Here is a 20,640-nt window from a genome sequence, read left to right on the forward strand (position 1 = left end):
GTGGCTTCTCTTCACTCTCAAGAGTCTGATTCCTTAGCAGACTTTCTCTTTTATAGCTAGAGAAGGAGCCTTCCCTCACGGTTTTTTAAGAAAAAGTACGATAGTACTTACAGTCTCTGGGCTTATGGTCCGGATACAGGCAATACAGGCATTCCTTATGAGGATCTTCAGAGTAAAGCCGAGACTTTTCATAAGTTTTGCAAGGCCCGAACAGCCCTTTTTTAGACACAGACATTCTAAAAGAAAAATTACAAAGGTACACTCACTGGTCCCAAACTGAACCTCAGCTGAAGAGATGGACATAGAAAATGAACTGGAAGCTGAAAGTTCAAAAGGGTAAAGAAGAAACACTGTGATTAAGCAGAGCTCAGGGAGGCTCCCTAACACATGAAGTGCAGTTAGAAATCAGAGGTATGGTGGACGTGCAGAGGATGGATACTCTGGATCTATGCTCTGATTGGCTGAAGTTTGAATGTTTTAAAATGAAGTTAATTGGTTAGTGTAGGAGAGTAGGATCTGCTTCTTATGGTTACCCCCACTTTTTGCTGATGTAACACTGTTTTTCGACTTTAGCCTGGCTGGGGCCCTGCTATTCAGGACCCCAGCCTAGCTGCTTCCTCTCTAAATGGATTCCTAGTACCTTAGGTACACCACAAATTGGATTCTGGAGTGCCCTTATAAGTGCCTAGTATATGGTATACTATGTACCCAGGGAATAGCTACCCCAGAGGCCTACCAGAGGCTGCAGCATGTATTATGCCACCCCTGGGAAGCCCCCTAAAATGACAACACAGGTCTGCTACTGCAGCCTGGGTAAGGTGGTGCATACACCCCTTACTGAGATATAGGTTCACTATATCTCACCCTATCACTGCACATATAAACCTATCAGTCACCCCTATGGCAGGCCTTATAAATCCTGAAGGCAGGGTGCTTGGTTTTATTTGAGAGGGTGCCCATGCATGAGCAGAGCCCCTCTGCAGCCTTTGGAATCTCTTCTCTGGGGCTGTCTGTGATGCAGCCTGACCATATATTCTTAAGTGCATTAACAAAATGGTAAATGCTAACTTTGGACTGGCTGCACGGAAACATGTCGTGTTTGGTGTCAAACACCTTGGAATCATACCCCCACACCAGTAACTGGTGTGGGAGTATGATCCTACCCTTCTAGAGGGAAAGACATGACAGCACCAATATACCCGGTACCAGCTAACAGAGCCCTGGCATCACAAAATGGATGCTGCCAGCCACAGACACGAGTCTGACCTCCTGCTGCTGACCGACACTCCGGCAGGGGAGGCCTGGACAATAGGTCTCCTGTCACAGGGAGGAGTTACCACCTCCCAGACAGGTCTTAGTGTATTGGGGCTGGGTGGGTGCACCCCCACAGAGTGCTTTGAAGTCCTGAACTGGGGGCACATTTGGTGTCCCTGTGCATAGTCCAGTTCAAACCAGTTGCAGGGGCTATCAGCCCCTGCTCTGGCGTGAAACTGGACAAAGGAAATGGGTGTAGCCACCCCTCTTTCCAAACCCTCCCATAGGTGGGTCCCCAGAGTTAGTCCAAACCCTTCCTTGGGTATAAAGAAGGAATCCCTGACTACAGGACTTTAGATTACACCTGGACGAAACTCTGCTACAGAAATCCCGGAACTTTGACGAGCTATACGACTAGATGTTTGAAGAATCTCCTGTGGAGTAAAGGAGTTACTCCCCTGCTTGGCAGGCACCAAAGATGCATCTGTCCGGTCTGCATCTCCGAATCTCCCACCGGACACCGAAGACTTTGCAACACAGGAGGTGGGTTTCCAGACTTCACAGAGGCTGACCCGAGTCCCCAGCAAAGCTGAGACCCGTAGCCCTCGTGGGTACCGTGGAACCGGAACCCCTTGACATCGTGCACATTTGCAAATGCATCAGCTTCTTGACATCCTTTGAGGCTGTGCATTGGGTTACTTGTAACCCAGACCCCGAGGACATTTTCCACCGAAGATTGCTGGCCTACACTTCACGAGTGTTCCGTGAGCCCGCCCTTTGTCTTTTCGCTCGAGTCTCCTTCGCGATCCCTGGTCCGTTGACTGGTGGGTCCCTGTGAAGGCAACTTTAACTTTAATTGGGCTTCCCTGGTTGCTCCAGACGTGCCCTGACTCTCCATCGCTTGGGGAGACCCCAGGACCTTGCTGGTCCGCACCGAAGCATCTTTCCTCTTCCTGCGTGGGTTGCTGTTGCCAAGGCTTGTTGTGTTCAATCCGGGCTACGACGCTGCAGCACTCTACATCCTTCGTGGGACAGCTCGAATCCAGCTCCTGGTCATCCTCGACCCCTCCTGGTCCTCGTAGCTGAAGAGACAAGCTTCCCCTCTTCTCACCTGAAGCACCCGACATCGGTGGGCATTCGACTATCGTGCCCCTGGTGACTGGCAAGTGACCCAGACTCTGTCCCCTCTGCCTTCAGGTTCTTCACATCTACGATACAGGCTTGGATCTCTTCCGGCACTTCTCATCTTCCCGGCAGCAGCACTTTTCAGCAAGCTGCCATTGAAAACGAAGACCCAACACCATTTGACACCTATGCACCCGGCTTCCCTGGGTGAGGTAACACGAGTACTCTGGTGCTCCCTTGGGTGCTGGCCCTAGAACCATCTAAGTCCAAAAGGGTTTGTTCTTAGTCCACTCCTAAGTGTCCTTAAACTTTAAAATTCTAACCGCTACTTTCCCCATAGAAGCTAACTGGAGCTCGCTGCTGTGTTCTCACAGTGCACACATCACCCGTGGGTCTCCTGTGTCACTACCTTGGGTGGTTCCTTGGGGTCCCAGTGATTCTACAGGCTCTAGACCATGTGTCTAGTCAAGTCGTGGTTCTTATACCACTTTCTTAATATATGGTTTGGTTCGCCCCTAGAGCCTAACGTATATTGTGCTAATTTACTGTGATATTTGAAGTGGAACATATGTGCTTTTACCTCTAGCCTCAAAGAGACTAGTAGGCTGTGTTCAGGTATAAATACATATATTTTATATATATACCTGGTGTGGTCTCCTTTCATTTAGTCACTCAAGAGATTATAGGCTGGTAAAACAAGCTGCTTTACATTCCTTCAAGACTTAGCCTGAAGCTACCACTAGAATAGCTTTCAATAAAGGTTGTCTTTAACCTATCATCAATAAGTGGACAGCATATACCAGGCCAACTTCCCACAGTTACTGAATGCTATTGAGTTTCAAAGGGAATTAAGTTTAAAGCTCAGTACTGCTATTTTACTGTTACCGTAGTACTCCCACCATGACCACGGAGAATATTCAAGCATGTGAATCTATAAAAGATACAATACTGGAGAACCTGTTCATCTGATAGCGACTTCTAGCCGCCGATTACTTACCTTAGAATAGATACCCAAGCAATGCCGTCTTCGGTGGAGGGTCTGCAAACTGATCCCACGAAAGATCTCTAAATAGGACTAGCTAGTCCGTAACTGGATAGAGGGACCAGGCTGTTTTAGGAATATAGAGAAGGAAAGGAAGACGCTCAACTAGAAGGACTGTGGGTAGCCTGTAGGGAGTTGAAGTCTGCAAGACTGTGAAAAGCATGTGGAAAACATACCCACAGCAGAGGGACAAGAAAGTGTTGGAGAAAACACTCCATAGAAACAATAAGACTATGTTACTCTCCAGGTGGTATTCAAACCATGACTGGACAAGACTGAAGGGCGAGAACATCTCATACCTCTGTGCTAGAGCTCCTTATCGCAGAGACAAGCATGTGAACGAACTCTACCTTGAGAAACACAGAGGAAAAGGGTATCTCAGAATACATCCACGATGGAGAAGGGGAGAGAAAACCAATCAATGCTGCCACAAATGCATTGCAAGAAGAGCACTCACGATTGGTAGAGGCTAATCTCGGTTGGAAAAAAGTCTTGGAGTGAGAAGGTAACCCTCTGGGACTAAAAAACATAGAAACCCAGAGAAGAAAGGAAAAGAAATGTATAGGCAACAACCAAATAGAGGTCGAACTAGAGCACCAAGAAAGGCATAGTTACAAAAGCAGATACGTAGGCTCTGTGGTAGGTTCAGCACAACCCTACTTGCAATACATTTGTATACACACACACATACATATAAATATTTATTTATTACCTACTGACGGTGAGAACCCGCAAGCAATTGGGTAATAAAAGACAGCCATAATTGTGAAGCTGTGGGTTCCTCTCCCTGGGCCTCAGGGTTATTTTACACTTGCTAGACTAAGGATAGCAAGATCCATGTGCCTCTCTCCATGCTTCCCACCCCCACTCCTGGCCGCAAGTCTGAAGGATATCCAGACATGACCCAGTGAGCTCTGTTAAAAGCATCATTTTTCTTTTAATCTTTTCAGGTATTTCGATTTGATGCTAGGAGTGGCATGTGGCTACAAGTTGCTGGAATGCTGGAAAGACGAACACGTTTTCACACCGAAGTCATCTCTGATCGAATAGTTGTGGTGGGAGGAGGATCGCTACTTGGAAACCTCACACCAACAGTAGAGGAATACCAGCCTAAGGAGAATAAATGGGAGTTCACTGCACCTTTTCCAATGGCTCTTGCTGATCATGCAGGAACAACACACAAAGGAATTCTCTATATCTCAGGTAAATAATCTATTAGAATTTTGATTAAGATTGAACTAGAATAGTTGCCCTCAGGAGAAAACAGGAGATAATATTTCAGAAAAAAATCTCAGTTTTTGAATGCCTTCCATATCCGTTATATCAGTTGGCAGTGAAGATAAATATAGCAACCATAATTTATGTTTTACATTTTGAGGAGGTTTTGCATAGTAACAAGCAAGCACACATCCACTTCAGATAGCAGGATGTATCAGAACAATTAAAGCTGCTGATGCCAAAAGATAAGTTTCATGTGCTTCCTCCTCTTTGCTAGGTCTTCTTAATGTTGCTCCTTCTTGTTCCTTGGCCTGATACATAGCAGTGTTTTATGCTGTCAGATGGGACCCGCTCTTCTCAATGGAAGAATATCCTAATAGCAGAGATGCTTTGGTCTGGCACATGCTGTGATCTCGGGTCTCACATTTCGATAAGAGGAGGAGGAGCAGAAGGGTCTTCTGGCTTGTACAGAATGAAAACTTCTCTGAATAGAGTAGTTTTTAGGTCTTTCCGGAAAGCTTATTTTTATAAGCAGAATCAATTGAAATATATATATATATATATACACACACAATCAACTCTTTCAAGTGATAAGTGTCTTTTCATTGCCATGAATTAAAATTACTGTAATAATATGTTCACTTGTTTTTATTGCTTTTTTTTTTGGTTTTATCATAAAATTGGTCCTTTTTTGGAACTCACAGAACTGTTTTCCAGACTACAGGTTAGTTCTTTTCACTACCGTTTCGTAAATAATATCTCTTGTAGAAGTGAAAGGGGAATTTGTTTGCGTTGCTTGTGCATATACCCTCTTCCTTTTCTCTGAACTAGGGTAACTCCAACTGTGGTTTGCAAACAATTTGATTAATTCGCCTGCACACCATGCAACATACAGATCACAGATTTGTACCCTATTTAGGGAGGCAAGTGGGCTACTGATTTTGACATTGGGATCATTTTGTTACTTCCAGTTCATAAGTTGCAAGTCTTCTAATACAGCACATTGATCTATTTATCAGCTTCAAGGAGCTGTGTGGAAACTGTAAGTCATGGGTTTAGATCATTATTGTCTTTTTCTCTATCTGTTGTTATTCTAAGTTGTAAAGAAAGGTTCCTTTAGGAAGGATTAAACTTTTGTTAGCGGAACCACTTTCACTGTGATGCGGTTTATATCCAGAATTTGTGTTTCTCATGACCATTCACTCAATTCAATTCAATTCAATTAAAACTTTATTCGGATACAAATTTTGTGTCCATAAAAGTATACAAAAGTTTAAAACAGATTTTTTAAAACTTAAAAAGAATTAATATAGATCACAAAGGTTCTTATATGTGAATAATAAAAACACATTTTTACACATTATTACTTTCAGTTTGGATCCAAATCACGATCTGACATTTTATAGTTAATCATAGTTTGCACGGTATTTAACACAAACCTTTAAAAAACGGGCTATTGGGAAAATGCTACACTCAGTGTCCAAACATTGTAAAGCAAGAAGGGCCGGGCGACACTGGCGTAAGCCTATGAGTTTTAATAAGGGAATGATCCACTTCTTACGTGGTAATTCATAATAGCTACAGAAAAAGACTACGTGCAGTGGTGATTGTTCTGATTGTCCATTAAAAGGACAAGGGGTTAGGTTACTAGACCAATCTTTTGTCTTTGGGAATGTTATCAGCCGATGGAAAGTATTAAACCGAAATCGTGTTAAGAGATATTTTTCATAGGGGTTAACACTAGATAGTAGGTACGGCTGGATCCCAAATGAGACTTGTACTGAAACAAAAAGCAAACAGGATTAACGGCGGACTCCAAAGACTGCACCTCCTTACTGAGTTCCCAATGTAAATAGAATAGTATTAGATGATGGTGTGCATACTAACACCCCTGCATCCGCCGTTGATGGATGCTAACTGCCAAGCAGATCAGTGAGAATTCGAAAGGGGTTTTGGGGTGGTGCACCACCAAGTAGGTTTGTCAGTAAATTACACCAAGTGGTCTGTAGTTGGTATATAAACAAAGTCTTTATTTTAATTCAGTTGTTGAAACAAAGCCTCAGCCAACGCGTTTCGTTCAAAAATGAACTTCGTCAGGGCTGGAAAGATGCAAAGAGACATAACATAAGTAGACGCACCGTACAAAACATTTAAAAATACATATAAAAGACATCAATTAGGGAAAGAAGAAAACTTTTTTATAATTGTTATCTTAAACAAACTAAAAGTGAAAGCACAGGACACATCAGGAATATACTTTGTCTTGTTGATATGTCGAACAACACACTTCCAAGAGAAACTAACGTACAACCTTACACAAAAGAATATTAAGTAATTCAATATGCAAAGATGTACAGTTGTGACGTCATGGTTCTACTAAGGATAAGCTTTTGATTTACTAAAAGTGGATGGTTTGATCAGGGTGTCCCTATCTGGAACCTTATTTTCGTAACAAGTATTTGTGTCTTTCTATCCCATCTTGCCCCATGATATAAAGATGATTATGTCATAAACAGGGGAGAAGAGAAGAAGGGGAGAGAAGAGGCTGGGGGAAGGGGACTAAACAGGTGTGTATCAGTGAGATAGGGCACAGGAGGACACGTACCATGAGTAACAATGCAAGTGCAATCCAATAGCGCCGGGGTTCATGTAAACCAGGAGTCGTCTCTCGATAGGTTACGAAATGTGCTGGGTGAACAGTCCTTTTTCAGTCATCCAGTACCACCATGATAAGGGCACTGTACACGTATCTGTTAAAGCAGAGTAGATGTGTAAATAACTAGTGCTAATTTAACATTAAAATAATTTCAAAGTTGACCCCCATCTAAGATTCTGAGGTCCCGTTCCCTAAGGTATCTGAACGGCAAAGTGTGAGTAAGTCCCTAAGTTTCAAGGATCCACTGCATTCAACTAAATAATCAAACACAAAAAGGACCAGGTTCCTTTTATTCAAAAAATGACTGTAAGGCCGGCATTGGTTCGTCAGATGGAGAAAGCTGAGAACATCAAGCAGAATTCCGCCTACCCATGGTGTGCGGTTACTCCACCAGAGTTTGCAAAATAACGTAATTAAAGTGACTAAGTTTAAGGTAAAAATGGGACGCTTAGGAAACAAGGCCAGTGGTCATAAAGTCGGGAAGACAATGGCTCACATAATGCGAGTCACAGAAAGTGTATGATTTAGTATAAATGAGTTGCCCCATACCAATGAATCAATGGGACAGGTAATAAACAATATCCCATAACGTAGGACCCATGCCGTACCCCGAAAACAATAAAAAGTCACAAACAGAGTAAAATGGGACACGTGCGCCTAGAGGGCGAGTCACAACGAAAATGTAAGAAAAATAATTAACAAGATCCCATAATATAGGACCCATGCCGTGCCCCGAAAAACAACATACAATAACAAACAAACCAAGACACGTTTGCCTAGAGTGCGAGACACACTATAAAGAAACATTAGAAAAGTGGCCCCTATGCCACATGATCGAAACGGCATTGAATGGCCAAGAAAATTCGAAAAAGATAGGACCATGCCGTATGTCCGCCTCTGCATAAAGATATCTACATAGTACCCCTCATACCTGTGATAAGACGGTAGTTCGCGTCCTCCCCTGGGAGTATCCCGTGAAATGACCGGGGCAGACGCTGGGTTTATAACCACGGGCATGCGTGTGCAAGATCAGCGCACGTCATCGCGTTTCACCAAGTTGAAACTGAGCGTGTGATAGTTAGCCAATGGAAGTCATATTTGGGCCGTTTCCAAGGAGACCCGGTTTGATACTCAGAAGCGTCAAGTCATGACAGGAGCTGTCAGAGGGTGTGTCGGGGATAAGCCAATGTGGGTCAGGGTTGACGCCGCGTCAGCGGTTTAAAGCGCGCCATGGTCGAAAATGAGGGCTTTAAAAAGATAAAAGCTAGACAAACGCCCAATTCTAAATATAAATACTACGAGGTTGAAGGCTGGAAAGGCGCCCTATTGTAAAGGGAAATGCCCATTTGTAAAGGGCAAGCCACTCGATGCGGTACATATTGACAAGGTGTGTTCCGAAGTCCTTCACTTATAACAAGCTGGACACAAGTAAATGCAACCAGGTGAAAGACTAGAAAATGCGCCCGTTTGAAACAGGAAAAAGCCACAAAAGTATGGTAAAGTGTGCAAGATTAGCGCGATGATAACACATATCACGGAGTTGACACCGGGCATGTGATAGGTAGCCAATGAAAAACTGGCTTGAACCGTTTCCAAGGAGACCCGGTTAAATACTAAGACGGCTGACGTGACGTTGGAACAGAGACGTCAGACTCGTCACGTCATGTAGGGGGCTCTCAGAAGGTGTGTCAGTTATAAACCAATTGCTTGACTGGTTGGACCTAAGCTTTAGTTTATAAAGTTCAGAACTACTCTTTTCAACAAAAGGAAGTTTTGAGTCAATGGGTGAAGACACACGAGGTGCGATATTCACATCGGCTGGTAGTCCATGAAATTTCTTGATATGACTTGAATGAATCCAACCTTTTCTGCCCTCGATCTTCACGGCTGTTCTTGTGGTGAGCAACACCAGCTGAGGTGACCTCCACCTAGGTTCCAGCTGAGTCTTTCGATCAAAGTTCCTCACGAGGACCAAGTCTCCCGGAACTACGTCATGGGGTTTCACCTCAGTGTTGTCAGGAAAAGCTGCAGCTACCTGTGAACGACAAGATTGTAGTGCAGACATCAAGGAAGCCAAGTAATCTGTCAGCATATTACAGTCAATATCAGTTATTTTGCGTGGCATAGGCGTCCCCCACATATTTGGTGGTCTGCCGAAGATCACTTCATACGGGGATAGCCCTGTTCGAGAGTGTGCTACCATTCTCGTGTAAAAAAGTGCAACTGGTAATGCTACTACCCAGTCGACACCTTTCTCCCTGCATATTTTGGACAATCTAATTTTCAGGGTCTGATTATGTCTTTCTACGAGACCTGCTGCCTCAGGGTGTCGGACACAGTGGAATTTCCACTGATAACCTAACAAAAGTGAAACATGTTTCATTAATTCGGATGAGAACGGCTGGCCGTTATCTGAGTGAACAACACGTGGTAAACCATATCGTGGGAAGAATTCTCGAACCAACTGTTTGGCAGTAGTCGGGGCAGTGTAATCTGAAACCGGGTATGCCTCCGTCCAACGGGAAAGAGCACAGACAACTACGAGAACATATTTGAATCCTCGACATCGTTCCATCTGGATATAATCCATCTGGAGGACTTCAAAAGGGTGATCAGGAGGATGAAATCCACCCTGTTCTACGGGAACGCTTTTTCCTGGGTTGAACTGGCAACAGATCATACAGGTACGAACCTTTTGTTTAGCTGATGCTCGTAAATGTTTATTGAACCAAATGTGTTGAATGCTATCTAGCATAGCTTTTTCTCCTAGATGTGCTGGACTATGTATAGTGTTAATTATAACTTGGACCATTGAATCAGGAAGGAACCACACAGATTTTTTCTTCATCATCCATCCTTGATCCGTTTGAATCCCTCCTAATTCGGTCCATTTCTTTATTTCGTCTGGTGTAGCATGTGTCTGTATGTCAATTACGTCAAGAGTAGGATCTTTAACTGTCATACAATGTGTCGGCGTCGGGACTATTGTCTTTGTCATGTCGGATATTTGTGTTTGAGCAGTCTGTTTAGCTGTTCTATCGGCTAGATCATTGCCTTGAGAAATGACATCAGTAACTTTCGTATGAGCTTTACATTTCATGATTGCTATTGCAGTGGGTAGATGTATCGCATCTAATAAGGCATGAATGAGGGGTCCGTGCTGAATGTGGGCACCGTGGGAAGTTAAATAACCTCTCTCTCGCCACAGCACGCCGAAGTCATGTACAACTCCGAATGCATAACGTGAATCAGTGTATATGTTGACTTTTTTATTTGTGGCTTGAATACAGGCTTGTGTCAGAGCGATTAGCTCTGCGGCTTGAGCTGACAAAGTATTTATACGATTTGTTTCAATGACTTCAGTATCTGTTGTGACTGCGTAAGCAGCCACTAACTCTCCTGTATTTGTTCTCATACAAGAACCATCTACATACAACGTCAGGTCTGGGTTTGACAATGGGACATCGGTTAAGTCTTGTCTGGGTTTCGTCGTTATTGTAATAACTTCAATACAGTCATGGGCTAGTGGGTCTGTTCCGATTACTGGCAAAAGTGTGGCAGGATTCAATGTGTTACAGCGTCTGATTTCTATATGTGGCTGGAACAATGTTAGTTCATACCCTGTAAGTCGCGCTATAGTCAAGTGTTGTGTTTGCGTTCTATTTACAAGAACCTCTACTGCGTGTGGTACTTGAACTGTCAATGGATGTCCTAACACTATCGCATCGCTTTGTCTGATTGCTAAAGCTGTCGCTGCCACTGATTTTAGGCATGCAGGCAAAGCCTGAGCTACGGGATCTAATGTACTAGAAAAATAAGCACATGGTTTGTGTGCTCCTGCTTGTTCCTGTGTGAGTACTGACAAGGCAGTACCTTCGCGTTCTGTAACAAAGAGTGTAAACTGTTTTCTGTAACATGGCGTTGCTAAAACAGGTGCTTGACATAAAGCTTTCTTTAGGCTTTCAAAAGCTTGTGTATGTTCCTGAGTCCAAGGGAGAACAGTCGATGTGGCTGCCTCCTGTGTTGTCAACTGAATGAGCGATTTTGCTAGAAATGCATACTGAGGGATCCACTGTCTACAATATGAAGTGAGGCCTATGAAAGCTCGTACTTCCTTTTGCGTCTTGGGTATTGGCATGTTAGCTATTAGCTGAATGCGGTCGGGTGCAAACACATGTGCGTCCACCGTCAACATGTCCTCTGTCAGATCCGCCATGAATGGGCTGGATATTCGATTCCTAAGTACGAAAGGCCACCGACTTTATATGGCTCAGTTACTCAGAATGGCGCCCGAACAGGGACACTTTCTCATCTCACGCGCCGGCGGTGAGTTGCAGGCCCGGTCTCCTGCCACAGCTGGACGGACAATTACGCGTACCAGCAGGATTTCCTGTATCTCCCTCCGGTCAAGCGGGGGCGACTGAGGCTGCGATCAACACCCAGACGAGGCGGTGAGAAGTGCGAAGTATCCCGACCATAGCCTAGCTGAGAGAGCAAGATCCGAGGTATACAGAGGCCCACCAGTTCCCGAAGTCCTGAGTCGAGTCCAGTTTCCGACGAGTCGAGTCGAGTCGAGTCCGGTTCAAGTTCAGTTCAGTTTCCGAGGCCTTCCGTTTCCGAGCTACCCGGTGAGTACCATTACTGGGGAGGCATTCTGACGTGCACATAGGTTGTGCCGGTCAAGACGGGTTTGGGTACACAAATCCGGTCTGCACTGTTTCAGCAGTGTATCTGTACTGTTTAGCAGTATATCTAGTATATCAAGTATATAAATTCAGAATAAATCAGTTAAAGTCGAGTATTATGTTTTAGTGATTAAGTTTTCTTTAGACCGTCATCATTATTGATTGTTCAGGTAAATGTTAAATGTTAAATGTTTTAAGTACGTTCTGCATATTGTGGTATGAATGACTGTTCATTATCGTGTTTACTGTATTAAGTTTGTTCAAAATCAAGTATCAGATCAGTTCTCAATATGCCGCTCTTTTCGAAACTAAGACAGATCACAACAAGAAAAGGGGTACTCGAAGAAGCTGTTCCTATTCCTCCTAGGGACACTCCAGGGTACTTCATGTATCATAAACATGGCTTAGACGCTATATTATTTCTTGATTTATGGGTAGACTACACCAAGGAATTACCAGAAAGTCAGAGGTGGCCCACAGCGGGAACCTGGGATGCAGAGTGCATCATGAAAGTAGAGGAAGAGTTATGGAAAAGGAAAGTCCGACAGTTACAGAAAGACGCCGTTGAGTTATGGCGTAAAGAATCTCATAGACGTACCGAAAAGGCCCTCCGACAGGAAGAGAGAAATAGAGAGAATTCAAATAAAGTACGAGAAAACCTATTAATTGAAGAAGGTACAAGAGTGAAATCAGAACAAGTAGACAGACAAAGAAATGCCCTTATGAATGGTATGTATCCCCTTCTGGCCGAAGGATTACCTAAGGCTACTCCAGAGATACCAAAAGACTTGCCACCCCCATTATTTCCAATAAAGGTACATCCTAAGGGGCATCCTAGAACCGCAGAAGATGTTTTTCTTTCCTCATATTTAGATGACGCAGCTCCTGAGTATGCTAATTCCGCCCCACATAGACCCCCTGCCAGGGAGGTTCAACGCCAAGATCCAGTACCCGTATCTTTACAGCAACAAGTCCTGTCACAAGTTCCGGCAAGCACATCTGTTTCTGCATCTGTCCCTACAGCTACTTCTATAGCTGTGTCAACACCTATAGTTGCTGTATCGCGTTCAACGAATCCTTTCACGCCCGATACCCCAGACGGGGCTACGGGAGGTGCTACCAACATTTTCTCTACGCCACCCAGAATAAATAAACTTACCTTTCAAGAGTCAGCACATTCACGTACCCCCAAACTCATAAACGCCCGTACGCTTAAGGAACTTCTTGTAGATTGTAGATATGACCCTGTGCCCGGCAAAGAGGACGAAATGATCATGGCATCATTACGCATCAGACGAGCCGCGGTGTATTTAGGGAAGTTACCAGGAATGACTGCGCATCTAGATAATATATACCATTTTGTTCAAACAGGGCGAGATTCTGAATGTATTAACAGAGCTATGGAATATCAGAAAGTGGAGATACAGGGGGAACTGTTACGTTTCCTCATAAATTGTGTGATCAGAAATCAAGACCGACAGGGGGTAGACCCGGAAGCAATGCAAATTCTTACCAGATGGAGCCAGAATATATCAGAAGGGAGACATGATAAGCAAAATTGTATAATAGCCATGTGCCGAAAGATCCGTAAAGAAATAGAACGCCTACACGAAGAGAGATTAGCGGTAGACCAGTTCGAACAAAACGAGGAAGAAGGATCAGGACTGCCCACAGGACAGTCAGACACCATAGCCTATGAAGGTAGAGGAAGATCTTGTAATAGTAATAGATGTCTTATTGACCCGATACGTCCGATATGTCCAGATAATAACAGGAATTTCCCAACACCCATAGTCCATATAAGGTCTAACGAGCATTCGTTCCAAGCCGCTGACAAATTACTCCGAGAACGAAGGGGTTATCATTTTCTCGATTCTATGGATGAACAAGAATTAGCCAGGTCAGCTGTCCATTGGGTTGACAGTCCCGGAAAGTACAGTGATGATACAGTAGCACGCACGTTTTTGAATCTCACCCCAGATGAACAGCGTTTAGCTGGGATTTATATGATTCAACAACTCCTTATACTATATCAGAGTCAACATTCGGACCCTGGTCCCTTGCCTGATATATTGACTGAATTACTCATGAATAGATGGAGAGGTTCAGGTACTAAATTAATTAAAGAAATACTAGAATCAAGAAAGCAGTACATTCTTTTTGTATGTTCAGAACATGTCTCACTACCCATTAAGGAAAGAACAACGTATTACATGGACAGACAGAATCCTTTACGAGAAGTACACCCAATAAAGGGCGAGGACAATGAGTTTAAACGCGTATTTGTATACACGCCCATATCGAAAATAGAATTGTTAGAAATGAAGAAAGTGGAAAGCCTCACTGACAGTTTTACAATTTCTAGCTGAAAAGGGTCACAAGGTGTCCCCTTCTAAGCTGCAATTCTGTGTCCAGCGAGTTGTTTATCTTGGACACTCGCTGTCCAAGGAGGGAAGGCAGCTTATGACGGTCTAAAGAAAACTTAATCACTAAAACATAATACTCGACTTTAACTGATTTATTCTGAATTTATATACTTGATATACTAGATATACTGCTAAACAGTACAGATACACTGCTGAAACAGTGCAGACCGGATTTGTGTACCCAAACCCGTCTTGACCGGCACAACCTATGTGCACGTCAGAATGCCTCCCCAGTAATGGTACTCACCGGGTAGCTCGGAAACGGAAGGCCTCGGAAACTGAACTGAACTTGAACCGGACTGGACTCGACTCGACTCGTCGGAAACTGGACTCGACTCAGGACTTCGGGAACTGGTGGGCATCTGTATACCTCGGATCTTGCTCTCTCAGCTAGGCTATGGTCGGGATACTTCGCACTTCTCACCGCCTCGTCTGGGTGTTGATCGCAGCCTCAGTCGCCCCCGCTTGACCGGAGGGAGATACAGGAAATCCTGCTGGTACGCGTAATTGTCCGTCCAGCTGTGGCAGGAGACCGGGCCTGCAACTCACCGCCGGCGCGTGAGATGAGAAAGTGTCCCTGTTCGGGTGCCATTCTGAGTAACTGAGCCATATAAAGTCGGTGGCCTTTCGTACTTAGGAATCGAATATCCAGCCCATTCATGGCGGATCTGACAGAGGACATGTTGACGGTGGACGCACATGTGTTTGCACCCGACCGCATTCAGCTAATAGCTAACATGCCAATACCCAAGACGCAAAAGGAAGTACGAGCTTTCATAGGCCTCACTTCATATTGTAGACAGTGGATCCCTCAGTATGCATTTCTAGCAAAATCGCTCATTCAGTTGACAACACAGGAGGCAGCCACATCGACTGTTCTCCCTTGGACTCAGGAACATACACAAGCTTTTGAAAGCCTAAAGAAAGCTTTATGTCAAGCACCTGTTTTAGCAACGCCATGTTACAGAAAACAGTTTACACTCTTTGTTACAGAACGCGAAGGTACTGCCTTGTCAGTACTCACACAGGAACAAGCAGGAGCACACAAACCATGTGCTTATTTTTCTAGTACATTAGATCCCGTAGCTCAGGCTTTGCCTGCATGCCTAAAATCAGTGGCAGCGACAGCTTTAGCAATCAGACAAAGCGATGCGATAGTGTTAGGACATCCATTGACAGTTCAAGTACCACACGCAGTAGAGGTTCTTGTAAATAGAACGCAAACACAACACTTGACTATAGCGCGACTTACAGGGTATGAACTAACATTGTTCCAGCCACATATAGAAATCAGACGCTGTAACACATTGAATCCTGCCACACTTTTGCCAGTAATCGGAACAGACCCACTAGCCCATGACTGTATTGAAGTTATTACAATAACGACGAAACCCAGACAAGACTTAACCGATGTCCCATTGTCAAACCCAGACCTGACGTTGTATGTAGATGGTTCTTGTATGAGAACAAATACAGGAGAGTTAGTGGCTGCTTACGCAGTCACAACAGATACTGAAGTCATTGAAACAAATCGTATAAATACTTTGTCAGCTCAAGCCGCAGAGCTAATCGCTCTGACACAAGCCTGTATTCAAGCGACAAATAAAAAAGTCAACATATACACTGATTCACGTTATGCATTCGGAGTTGTACATGACTTCGGCGTGCTGTGGCGAGAGAGAGGTTATTTAACTTCCCACGGTGCCCACATTCAGCACGGACCCCTCATTCATGCCTTATTAGATGCGATACATCTACCCACTGCAATAGCAATCATGAAATGTAAAGCTCATATGAAAGTTACTGATGTCATTTCTCAAGGCAATGATCTAGCCGATAGAACAGCTAAACAGACTGCTCAAACACAAACATCCGACATGACAAAGACAATAGTCCCGACGCCGACACATTGTATGACAGTTAAAGATCCTACTCTTGACGTAATTGACATACAGACACATGCTACACCAGACGAAATAAAGAAATGGACCGAATTAGGAGGGATTCAAACGGATCAAGGATGGATGATGAAGGAAAAATCTGTGTGGTTCCTTCCTGATTCAATGGTCCAAGTTATAATTAACACTATACATAGTCCAGCACATCTAGGAGAAAAAGCTATGCTAGATAGCATTCAACACATTTGGTTCAATAAACATTTACGAGCAGCAGCTAAACAAAAGGTTCGTACCTGTATGATCTGTTGCCAGTTCAACCCAGGAAAAAGCGTTCCCGTAGAACAGGGTGGATTTCATCCTCCTGATCACCCTTTTGAAGTCCTCCAGATGGATTATATCCAGATGGAACGATGTCGAGGATTCAAATATGTTCTCGTAGTTGTCTGTGCTCTTTCCCGTTGGACGGAGGCATACCCGGTTTCAGATTACACTGCCCCGACTACTGCCAAACAGTTGGTTCGAGAATTCTTCCCACGATATGGTTTACCACGTGTTGTTCACTCAGATAACGGCCAGCCGTTCTCATCCGAATTAATGAAACATGTTTCACTTTTGTTAGGTTATCAGTGGAAATTCCACTGTGTCCGACACCCTGAGGCAGCAGGTCTCGTAGAAAGACATAATCAGACCCTGAAAATTAGATTGTCCAAAATATGCAGGGAGAAAGGTGTCGACTGGGTAGTAGCATTACCAGTTGCACTTTTTTACACGAGAATGGTAGCACACTCTCGAACAGGGCTATCCCCGTATGAAGTGATCTTCGGCAGACCACCAAATATGTGGGGGACGCCTATGCCACGCAAAATAACTGATATTGACTGTAATATGCTGACAGATTACTTGGCTTCCTTGATGTCTGCACTACAATATTGTCGTTCACAGGTAGCTGCAGCTTTTCCTGACAACACTGAGGTGAAACCCCATGACGTAGTTCCGGGAGACTTGGTCCTCGTGAGGAACTTTGATCGAAAGACTCAGCTGGAACCTAGGTGGAGGTCACCTCAGCTGGTGTTGCTCACCACAAGAACAGCCGTGAAGATCGAGGGCAGAAAAGGTTGGATTCATTCAAGTCATATCAAGAAATTTCATGGACTACCAGCCGATGTGAATATCGCACCTCGTGTGTCTTCACCCATTGACTCAAAACTTCCTTTTGTTGAAAAGAGTAGTTCTGAACTTTATAAACTAAAGCTTAGGTCCAACCAGTCAAGCAATTTGATTGTTTAAGTCCTCTCCAAGGTGAAGCGGTTGAATTGTCTCTGACATGTATCCCTTGGACCTGAATAGAGAAAGCACCCGAAAAATGTTGAAACGACAGGCGTACTGTAAATCACTGCGTAGTCATTGCATAGTGACGTTATTAATTTTGTTTTTCTTGAGTCTTTTAATAATTACTGCAAGTATATTGTTGCACATATATTATCCTATTTCTAGACATGTTTACAATGTTACTGCTGAACATTCTTTTAGTGAATTACCTCCGCTTGAGTTGTCTTATAGATTTGCGCTGCGCAATAACACGTTTATCAGTATGTTACATCATTCCCATCAGGTTAGCAATGCTACAAATTGTTGGATATGTGGCCGACTCCCTCCCTATCAGAATTATAAAGGAATTTTACCTCTCTTTCCATACCCGTTCACACACAACGGCTCCTGTGGAGCATGGTTTAGTTTAATTAATTCTCTAGATTCGAATTCTGCAGTTTATCAAGATAACTGGGTATGGGGAAATTTGAACTTAGTCTTGCTTAAGGTCTGCTACCACAACAAGGAGGGACTTCCCCAGAGAACAGGAACTGATCTAGAAAATGAAGTGTATGGATTAGGTAATTTCACGCTTAATCTTATGATCCTAAATGTCGAATCCGAAGCTACTCCAATTTTGCCCGCTATGTCAATATTTCCAGTAAAGGGTGAACTATGTGTAAGGAAAAATGGTTCCATACATATGGGCCATAGTAAATGCACGACTGTAGTAGAATTTAGTGATCAAGGCAAGTCCACATTTAGAGCTTCCCGCCATTCCTATTTCATATGTGGTCAGACGGCATATGTACGTTTGCCTCTAGACTGGGATGGTACTTGCTACATTGGATTCCTTTTGCCACCTGTTTTTCTAGCTCCCCCTGATTATCACCGAAACACTCATTTAGTAGATAATAGAGTAAGGAGAGATCTCCCAATAGTCGATTACACTGAAACAGCGTGGGAAAAATACACAGATTTCAATAAAGGTCTCTTTCCCTATATAGGTACTGTTACTAATAGTAAGCTGATACGTAGATTAACTAGAACCCTTGAAGCAGTAGTGAATGAAACTATTTCCGCTTTAGGCAATTTAACAGAAGAGCAGTCTGCTATGCGGATTGTTGTGCTTCAAAATCGTCTTGTCCTTGACGTCATCCTGGCTGATAGGGGCGGAGCTTGTAGGGTCATCGGATCAAGCTGTTGCATTTTCATACCAGAAAATTCGCCATCTGTATATAAAGCCATAACTCGCCTTCATAAGATTGTAAGCCAGATACACCAGAACACAGGCACCATGGGCTTTATTCCAATGGTCAATTATAATCGGTTGCTCCAAGTTCCATCACCACGGAGGTTCAGGAAGTGAAGTACATACATTATTGACAAGAAATGACTTTTATAGAACATACATTACAATGAAACAAATGCGGGAGGCGTAACAATTGATAAGGAAGATGATAATTCACATGCGTAACCGAAAATGGGCGTAATGAGGAGTAAAAAGGAACATAATTGGTTATGATGTCATATATAGGTGGATCTATAAGATTATACTTGGCATAGATGCGCGCGCAGCAGCATGACGTGTTGTGTCCAGCTTGTTATAAGTGAAGGACTTCGGAACACACCTTGTCAATATGTACTGCATCGAGTGGCTTGCCCTTTACAAATGGGCATTTCCCTTTACAATAGGGCGCCTTTCCAGCCTTCAACCTCGTAGGATTTATATTTAGAATTGGGCGTTTGTCTAGCTTTTATCTTTTTAAAGCCCTCATTTTCGACCATGGCGCGCTTTAAACCGCTGACGCGGCGTCAACCCTGACCCACATTGGCTTATCCCCGACACACCCTCTGACAGCTCCTGTCATGACTTGACGCTTCTGAGTATCAAACCGGGTCTCCTTGGAAACGGCCCAAATATGACTTCCATTGGCTAACTATCACACGCTCAGTTTCAACTTGGTGAAACGCGATGACGTGCGCTGATCTTGCACACGCATGCCCGTGGTTATAAACCCAGCGTCTGCCCCGGTCATTTCACGGGATACTCCCAGGGGAGGACGCGAACTACCGTCTTATCACAGGTATGAGGGGTACTATGTAGATATCTTTATGCAGAGGCGGACATACGGCATGGTCCTATCTTTTTCGAATTTTCTTGGCCATTCAATGCCGTTTCGATCATGTGGCATAGGGGCCACTTTTCTAATGTTTCTTTATAGTGTGTCTCGCACTCTAGGCAAACGTGTCTTGGTTTGTTTGTTATTGTATGTTGTTTTTCGGGGCACGGCATGGGTCCTATATTATGGGATCTTGTTAATTATTTTTCTTACATTTTCGTTGTGACTCGCCCTCTAGGCGCACGTGTCCCATTTTACTCTGTTTGTGACTTTTTATTGTTTTCGGGGTACGGCATGGGTCCTACGTTATGGGATATTGTTTATTACCTGTCCCATTGATTCATTGGTATGGGGCAACTCATTTATACTAAATCATACACTTTCTGTGACTCGCATTATGTGAGCCATTGTCTTCCCGACTTTATGACCACTGGCCTTGTTTCCTAAGCGTCCCATTTTTACCTTAAACTTAGTCACTTTAATTACGTTATTTTGCAAACTCTGGTGGAGTAACCGCACACCATGGGTAGGCGGAATTCTGCTTGATGTTCTCAGCTTTCTCCATCTGACGAACCAATGCCGGCCTTACAGTCATTTTTTGAATAAAAGGAACCTGGTCCTTTTTGTGTTTGATTATTTAGTTGAATGCAGTGGATCCTTGAAACTTAGGGACTTACTCACACTTTGCCGTTCAGATACCTTAGGGAACGGGACCTCAGAATCTTAGATGGGGGTCAACTTTGAAATTATTTTAATGTTAAATTAGCACTAGTTATTTACACATCTACTCTGCTTTAACAGATACGTGTACAGTGCCCTTATCATGGTGGTACTGGATGACTGAAAAAGGACTGTTCACCCAGCACATTTCGTAACCTATCGAGAGACGACTCCTGGTTTACATG

At 43.8% G+C, this 20,640-nt stretch overlaps 2 protein-coding genes across 2 annotated transcripts in view; one reads left to right on the top strand and one right to left on the bottom strand.

Moving 5' to 3' along the window:
* Window positions 1–20,640, bottom strand: part of DPP7 (dipeptidyl peptidase 7) — a 1,979,246-nt gene that overhangs the window by 557,832 nt on the left and 1,400,774 nt on the right. The gene's annotated exons all lie outside the window — the stretch shown is intronic.
* The window catches only part of LOC146868560 (kelch-like protein 13), a 389,849-nt gene that overhangs the window by 12,228 nt on the left and 356,981 nt on the right, over window positions 1–20,640 (top strand). The window contains exon 2 of the mRNA XM_085611273.1: window positions 4,372–4,624. Coding sequence (XP_085467399.1) covers window positions 4,372–4,624 — 253 coding nt within the window. The remainder of the gene's footprint in view (window positions 1–4,371; window positions 4,625–20,640) is intronic.

The sequence above is a fragment of the Triturus cristatus genome, chromosome 1_2, assembly GCF_964204655.1.
Source record: "Triturus cristatus chromosome 1_2, aTriCri1.1, whole genome shotgun sequence".
Taxonomy (NCBI): Eukaryota; Metazoa; Chordata; class Amphibia; order Caudata; family Salamandridae; genus Triturus; species Triturus cristatus.